The 8,693-nt window shown below is 39.3% G+C and overlaps 1 protein-coding gene and 1 long non-coding RNA gene across 2 annotated transcripts; one reads left to right on the top strand and one right to left on the bottom strand.

The window, feature by feature from the left end:
- The first annotated feature begins 585 nt into the window (after positions 1–585).
- Positions 586–4,156, top strand: LOC109740736 (mitochondrial import inner membrane translocase subunit Tim13). Its single transcript, XM_020299788.4, has 2 exons — positions 586–844; positions 3,780–4,156. Exons 1-2 carry the CDS (start codon positions 728–730, stop codon positions 3,924–3,926), a joined length of 264 nt encoding a protein of 87 aa, XP_020155377.1. The 5' UTR covers positions 586–727; the 3' UTR covers positions 3,927–4,156.
- Positions 4,157–6,077: 1,921 nt separating this feature from the next.
- Positions 6,078–7,801, bottom strand: LOC120965877 (uncharacterized). The gene is made up of 2 exons (XR_005758866.3): positions 7,601–7,801; positions 6,078–7,457 (listed from the first exon to the last, which is right to left on the bottom strand). It is a non-coding gene; the product is annotated as an uncharacterized lncRNA (long non-coding RNA).
- Between the last annotated feature and the right edge of the window lie 892 nt (positions 7,802–8,693).

The raw sequence follows: 8,693 nt of genomic DNA, 5'->3' as shown, positions 1-8,693 counted from the left end.
TGTATGATATCAACATTTTTCATATATATTTGAAGTACTTATTTGATAATTTAGTTTTTAAATTTTTGAATAACATTTTTATAATATAGCTTACATTTCTTGAGACACGTGAAATTTTTTGAAATGTCATCCGTTTTTTAATATGGTATCAGTATATTTTTGAATTAATCTGACAATTGCTTTACATTTTGTTGCGAATGAACAATTCCTTTACATTTTTCTTTCGAATGAACAATTCCTGCAAAAAAAACAATTCCTTTACATTGTGTTAACATTTTTTCATATTCCCTATTTTAATATATTTTCATCTTTTAAGCTTTGAAATATATGTTATTACAATATTTCCCGAAAATTGGAATAAAATAAAAAATAAAACAAAAGACGAACAAAGTAAAAAAATGAGAAAAGACGAACTTACGTAGAACCTACCTGGGCCGGCCCATTTGCGACGCCCTGACTCGAGCGGGCGGTCCAAGTCGCTTAGGCGAGGTATAGGCAGCCTCGACATGGCCCACATGAGACTTGTTGCCCAAGAAAAATATGGGCTCATATATGTTGCTGCTGAAATTGGACCGGCCCTTTCCCAGTCCGACTTAGGGTTTACCCTGCCTTTGCGCCGCCCCCCGACCTTGGTATAACCCGCCGTCCCCAGATACCTTCGGCGCAGAACGCACCGTAACCACCGAGCACCAGTGAATTCTTGGAAGGCAAGCAAGGCGAATTCGGCATGGACTCCTTCTCGTCGCCGTCGATGTCGTCGTCAGGGTCGCCCCCCAACCCGGAGGCGCTCATGGAGCAGATCAAGGCGCAGCTCGCGCAGGCCTATGCCCAGGAGCTTCTTGAGGTGAATCTCCCCTAATGTTTTCGTATCTTTGTTCTTTCGTTGATCTGCTTCTACGTGGACGGCTAGGCCGCTAGTTACCAGGCATAGATGATTCTTGATTCGTCGATAGCTGATTTGCCAAGGAGGGGAATATTTGGCTTCGTTTCGTTGGGGCGATAATGTTAGTACCGGAGGGGATTTTTTTAGCGTGCTTGCAAGTTTTTTCCCCCCACTTTGCGAAGGCTTTTATAGATAGATACACTATTTGGGGGCTTGCAGATTCTACTTGAACAGGCAGGAACTGCATTATCTTTCATTGCCGGGTTTGAGCTCTGTTGGTTTCCTTCAAGTTTAGAGAGAAATTTAGTTTGAAGACATCTGTTAAAAGTAAGTTTTTTTTTATATAAAAACCAGACCGGATCTTTTTGCAATCCCGATTGCTGTAATAGATACGGTTGAATTAACTAAATTGAGTAGCTGGTTACCATTATTATCTTGGAAAGAGCTTTACATGTTGCAGCTGTTAAGCCGTGCTCACCGTATCCATCGACTGTAATACCTTTCTATGATATATCACGATGATCTGCATCGCATTTCAACTTAACTGGAGCAATATGGCATGGCTAGACTGTAGACTAGTAGTAATTTATATTGTTCTATTTTTTTTTTTTTTTGCCCTATTGAGCAACAGTTGTTGAATTCTAACAATCCAATATTATAGAGTTCTAGTGCGCATTTTCAGTAGTAATAGGTCAATTTGCTGAACCGGTTGCATAAAGATCTCTTAAAATTTCTATCATACCAGAGTTTGGTATGCCCAGATGTTTCCTTGAGATGATCCATGATGCACCTGTACACAATACAGGTGCATCAATATGGGTATGACGATACAACATTTATGAAATTCCAATATCACCAATTTGCGGGTTTTTATTTATTTGTAGAAGGGAAGGTATGAAAAGTCCATAAGTAGGTTAATAGGAATAAATGAAGTTATAAGACAATATTATGCAGTACCGATTATTTTTATACAAAATAAATTCTGATGCTTCCTAGTATGGCCTTGAGCAATATTGTTGCTCTAGTGTTACCTGTTATACCTAGTGTAATGGTATATGGCCTGGCAGAGTTGTCAGTCACCGCAAATCCCTTCTTCTATTGTAAGGTTGTTAATTTGAGTCTTTATTAATTGTTTAGGTTCTTTTGTTGTGGTTGATGGTGACAAGTATAAATCATTATTTGGCTCTTAATTTCAAAGGACATCATCAAGGTTCTGTTTGCTGATGTTCCTGTTGTGTAGGGGCTTACAGCTTCTAATTTTGAACACAAGCAACTTATTTTGGTAGGAATGATTAGGTCTTCTACATTGTCCCCGCTAATTTAAGGGGAAACCCTTTTTAAGTACATTTGCATTACCCAACACCTAATTATGTCCGTAGATTAGTTTGGGATAAAGTCTATTATTCTGTTATGAACTATTATTACTTTGCACTGGATTCAGTTGAGTCATGCTCTTTTTTCTTTGAGATATGTGGTAACCTCTAGCAAATTGTGATGTAGCATTTTATACATTTTCTTGTCCTACTAACTATTGATGGGGCACCCGTAATTTCCACTGGTGCGCGATTTCTGACCACAAGTTTCTGACAGCCCAACCTGATCGTTTTTCTCCCCTTTGCTCTAATAATAGGTTGCATAAGACGCAGTCCATATATTTGGTTTTCCTTCTGCTTTGTACTTGGTCTTCAGACCATGCGCTACTTGTTTATCTTGATAAATTTTCTGTTTGCCTATATTATTTTGTGCAATTTATCTATTTTCAAGGCAAAATCTTACTCCCTCTTGAGACACTTATTTTGGGACGGAGGGAGTATTATACAATCTTTTTTTTTCTGGGTGGTTACTCAATCTTTTTTCTTGAATACATAATCTTCCCACTTGGATAGTACAAACTTTCTACTTAAATTCTGTTGAAAGACACAAACTTTCTATGTAAACAGTACAAACTTTTCACTCTTAAACAAAACTTCCTATTTGAATAGTACAACTTTCTACCAGTAAGGCAAAACTTTCTACTCTGATAATAGTACTCCCTCCGATCCAAATTAATTGGCACTGCCTTAGTTCAACTTTAGTACAAAGTGGGCAATTAATTTGGATCGGAGGGAGTACAGACTTTATATTTAAAAAGTACAAACTCTACACTAACAAAACAGAACTTTCTACTCGGATAATAATTGCTAGCTTTCTAGTCGAACAATATGAACTCTCCATCTGAAAACAACATTGTTTAGTGTTAGTAAATGAGAAATAACCATAGTCCAAAGCAGGATTGCTTTCTCACATGAAAAGCTTTGGTACGTGCAGCTGTGTTCTGTCTGAAATGTGAGAAAGGGCAAGCTACACGCGGTGAAACTTTTCAGCATTAAAAGTTGTGGCGTGGCTGCTAATTGTATGAATTTTTTGGGTAGGGGAAGCGAGTGCACAGTTGGAATTTGGCGTGGCTGCTAAAGTAATTATCTAAACGCTCTTATAGTACGTTACGGAGTGAGTACACTATATGAACGCAACACAAGCTAAAGATATTAGTAAGCTGGTTTAATTGGCTGGACTAGGTGCATTAATTCACTTAAGTTTTTTATATACTCAGATTAACATTTGGAGATGCTTTGAAATGTTGTTGAGCTTCCCTCAAACTGTCATTGTGGATTTTTCTAGCCTTGTTGCTGTTCATTATTATTAATTTTCACCTCTGCATCATCTGTTTCGTTCATTTGGATTGATTGGTTGTCATTGATCTCACATGAGTTTGGAAACTCACTTGTTTGCTTCTCTCTTGTTGCCTTCACAAACGGATATGCACATCTTTTTAATACACATTTACTTGTCTGGACACATTCACTTGCTTTGTTAAATGCAATAACACAGAAACTAATTGTCCTTTATAATTTCGCAGACCGTCGGGAACAAGTGCTTTGCAAAGTGTGTGACCAAGCCAGGATCAAGCATGAGCGGAAGCGAGAGCAGCTGCGTGTCACGCTGTGTTGATCGTTACATTGAGGCAACTGGCATCGTAGGCCGTGCTTTGTTCAGCCACCGTTAAGAGATGAGGTGAACTGGTAATATGAGGCGAGCTTTTGTCTAGAGTGTTGTGTCGTCAGAATACAGTAACAGTTGCTACTCAAGTCGTCATGGGGTGTTGGTTCCGTCGGGACGCTCGATGTTTCATTGCGCCATTCTAGGTTTGCGAAAAAAACAGGATGTATTTGAGTGGTGAAGGTCTTTTGGTTAAACTTGCACTAATATTATTTTTTCTGAGCAAACTCGTAATAACCTCGTGCAGTTCTTCTCGATGTTTTGTTTTGCCCAGATGTTACATGCAAGTTCAGGTGAATCGGCAAGCATTCTCAGGTCTCCTTTGATTCAAAGGATTTTTAAAGGATTACTAGCAAAAAGGCACGTGAGTTGCAATGGGAGAAACAAAATACCACTCTTAATTTACAAAAAATGGTCTATAATTTGAGAATTTGTAGCTATGGCCCAAACAAAGATGGTCTTAACCTATAAAACCGCAGTTTAAGATTCTATAGGTGTTTTATTTCAACACGGCTTGCATGTAGATTTAATCCGTATAAAAAAACAGGCAAGTGATCATGCATTTATTCATGTCATGTTCGGAATAGGGGTGTCCGTAATAGGGGGTTGTTACGGGCAAGTAAAGAAAAATGACAAAAACAAACGATAACACATTAGCACACTACGGAGACGTGTGCATCAATAGCAGTTTTGAGTTTAAGAATCACCAATTAGCACACTACGGAGACATGTGTGCATCAATAGCAGTTTTGAGTTTAAGAATCATCAACTTAGGATAACTCTTGAACACTTTCTTTTCACATGCATATTTCTTAAATACATGAAGAGATGTTAAAAAGGTTGTTAAAAAGATACATGGTTTTTAATCATAAAAATAGATTATTTTTTATGGAAAAGAACATTTTTATACGGACTCCTGTGGACGCAGGTACTTGCCCCTATTTCATCACTATTTCTTGCCATATATGTCATAGGTATTGGTTCATGTTTCATCACTATTTATATCTTATCAAACTTGTCTTTTATTTTATTTTTTGTGGTGTTCATCCCCAATCTGAATCAGTACCGGTATGAAAAAAAGACGGATAAAATGCATTGTTGATTAACATTGCAGCCTAAATAGTTTTTTAATTGTTAACAGGTAAAATAATATCATATTCAGATTCTAGATATTTTTCTAATCAAATTCCATAATAACATGTTAAATTTGGAGCTACGGTTTAGAAGATATGGATATTTTAAAAAACATTTGATATGTATGTGGGTTTAATGTCAGAAACATTAGGAGGTTTTCTATAAAATAGCAAAACGGATTAAGAATACCTATTTCTTTTATTAGTAGGTATAGATAGATTAGACTTCATAAAAATTGTTCTTTTTTTAGGAACTCTTTAAGAATTGTTCTTATGTTGATTATTTGATTCATATAGGATCGTAAGACCGGAAAGTGCCCATGTGAGCCCGTGCACAAATGCACATGATATCTCAGATGTCCGTTCGTTCCAAGTTCGGTCTGGTCCTCGTATTTCTGGACGTATGTTGCGCAGTATATTGATTTGCACAGTCCATATGGCCCACATCGGTCAGATAATCATTGCAGCCTTTGCCGTTAGGTTTACCTCAGGTACAGAATCCCATTCACGTCAAAAAAAGGTCTAGAATCCAATTGACGTTCTAGGCTGTCTCCCGTACTGCTATGGCCGTCCAATTAATGCAAAAGCCACCCCACCCAGCCAAGCAGAATGAGCAAACTGATTAGCAAACTGGAGACTGGAGTAAATTAAAAAATCATCAAGAATGCAACAGCAAGCAGCAAGAGAAGATTGGTTGGGAAAATTGGAACCCAGACCAGTGCGTGGTGAGCCATGGGACAACAGTCAACTTCAAATTTCAAAACGCTCGACCTCGTTTGAACCTATGAGCAGTACAAGTTTGCTTTAAATGCGAACACTAATCAGCCATCAGCACTCAACACTTGAGTCTGTTCCCAGGAGTGCAACAACCATTTCAAAACTTCATTATTTGACAAATTCCCAGACAGACATTTTGTAGAAACCATTTAACTGACATACACCCCATATCTGTACTCTTAAATGCTACAGCCCATGTCAGAACACCAAACATTTGGCTTGATTAGATCAGTACAGAAATCACAAAGTAAAGGTATAACACAGAAACATTGAATTTTAGTCCTGATCTTGTCATTTCACAAACAACAATTAATGACTGGTCATTAAGCACATAAACTAAGCACTCTCTGTAGCAACCTAAAACAACAATACAAACACCCTCGCAAAATCTGTAACAGATAAACTAAGCTCCTCTTGGCATCAAAATTATGTTTTCTCCCGTCAACCTTAATTCGGCAGACCTGGTACAATTCTTTGGACGGAGTCCCTCAACTCCATTGTTCTTGCAGGTTTCTGATGCTGCTTTGGAACATTGCCGAAATCTGTTTCTCTCGTGTCCTCTTGTGACCTTGCCACCGACAAATGGTGCAAAATCTGTTTCTCTTCAACCCCTGCTCGTCGTTGGTCGACCCATCTCCTTGCTCTTAGCAGGAGCCAATAAACCTATCATTGCCTGGCACATTAGTTAAATTATTGTTGCCACTGATTGCATCATGCAGTACATCAGTCGCACGATTTGCGCAACACCTCCTTTCACCTCCATATATATGTTTGATAAAAACTCCATTTTGAGCAATCCTATCCTCCAAACATAGCCCATCTCCAGCATCTGTGAATGGTTGCATTTTACACCATGCAGTACTTGAACAAAGCAATGAGACGGTAGTAAGCCTCAACACTAGTGTCACCTAGTCCAACCAGCTCCACAATATGCATGAACATATTCAAATGTACCAGGTCCATGATATGCATGTACATATTCATAAGCACCATAAATAAATTGATATTGTCCATATACTTGAATCGGGCTTCACATGCTATCAGCGACTAAATTTTGAAATGTGTGCACACTTATTCATTGAAATGGAGGGAGTACTAACTAACTACAACTCTCCTGGTATGATGTCAAAAAAATTGGATCCATATCAAGACTATGTGTTGCCTAAAATTAAGTCACCAAACAACATACATCATGATAAAATAGGGTCATATACACTGTTTGTAGTCATAAATTTGAACCAACTTGTGGGAGCAAATCTCTTTTAACACTTGCTGTCACGCATGAGCTCAACCATGCATAAAATTAGAATTAGCTGCACAAATTTACTAGCCTTGAGCCCTTGACAGTCTTTTATCAACCAAGCCCATGCTAAAAAAACAAACATCTGACAGACACAAATAATATGCAAGCAGAAACACACCTGCGCTTCTATCCAGGTGCTTGCCGGATTAATTGTTCGGGCGCTTGCGGTGAGCTATCCCTTTGTGCAGCCACCACCGCTTCCGCCTCACAGATCTGCATGTCCGCACTCAGGGCCGCCGCTGTCGCTTGCTCCAACTCTCTCGTGGACGCGATCACAGGGTAATGAGTTAATGACGCACCGATGCTTGCTCCACCTTACCTACGGCTGCGGCACAGGTTGATGGAGCGGCTCCATCAGGACATCACTGTCACTGACCTCCTCCAGTAGAATGAATTTCGCACAATAGTTGAACACAAGGCAGATCGATCTTAGAAACTCGATGCAAAAAGATAGATTCCACGACTTACCTATTAATTGGTTGCATCAAGAACTCCATCTGCGTCCGCTCTTCCCCACTACCCGACACGCTGCAAGCTCCCCTGTTACGTGCAGTGGAAGAAGAGAATCTTGGGGCATCATGAACGAAACAACGCCTGCACAACCAACCTCCTCCGAGCGTTAACTGCGACAGTTTGCCACAGACCAGAAAAGTATTTCCTGTTCTACCGATCCGCACTCTGCAAGCAATGCACAGATGCGCACAAGAGTATGTAAAAATAAGTTACTATACTTTCTTGAACTCATTTCATTGACTTATATTCATTAATTTCTCCCATTCCCGTATTGATCGATAATTTATACAAGTTTGTTAATGCCCACAGTTTCCATAAGGCTTGCTAACTCTACTTCATGAACAGAATGCACTGCAACCTCAATATTCACAGTCGCATTCTATCTTACAAGTCACATTTTCTGCTCCAACCAATTTTTCCATGACCTATCGATATGTGGTCTACTGGCCATATCATCCAATTCCTGACATTCTGTACAACATCTAATAAATTACCCAGTATGTGGTCTCATAATTACAAGCAATCACATGAATTTGGCAACATAGACAGTCTATCATTTCAGTTAACAATTTATGGTGTAATAATTTATCTAGGGGCACAACAATAGGTGCATACCGAATCATTCAGCTCACAATCAAATGATGTGTCCCTGTACTGTACTCTTGTAATTACAACCAGAAATTGTTCAGATTTGCACCACATATTATGTGCAATCAACCACACACATACAAAATAAGATTATTCAGATTTGCACCATTAATTTCAGAACTACTGTGTTGAGCACGAAAATACCTGCGGCTCTATCGTGGAGCTCAGGGGTCCATCTTCCCTATCGTTTGTGAAGCCTGCGGTAAACCCTTCCTATGACCCACCTCCACCTCCAGCACACAAATCTTCCCATCAAAGCTCTCACCGGGGTGTCTGATGCTGCTCCGTTCCCACAATCAGCGCACTCACTGGGTATTGGAGATTTGGAGGGGTTCCATCGTGACGGCAGATTGTGCACTGAGTGCGAATGACATGTCTGAACTTAATGGGACTGATGGTA

This window comes from Aegilops tauschii, chromosome 6 (genome assembly GCF_002575655.3).
Source record: "Aegilops tauschii subsp. strangulata cultivar AL8/78 chromosome 6, Aet v6.0, whole genome shotgun sequence".
NCBI lineage: Eukaryota > Viridiplantae > Streptophyta > Magnoliopsida > Poales > Poaceae > Aegilops > Aegilops tauschii.
The sequence above is the reverse complement of the archived record's forward strand: the minus strand, read 5'-3'. Positions and strand labels throughout refer to the sequence as shown.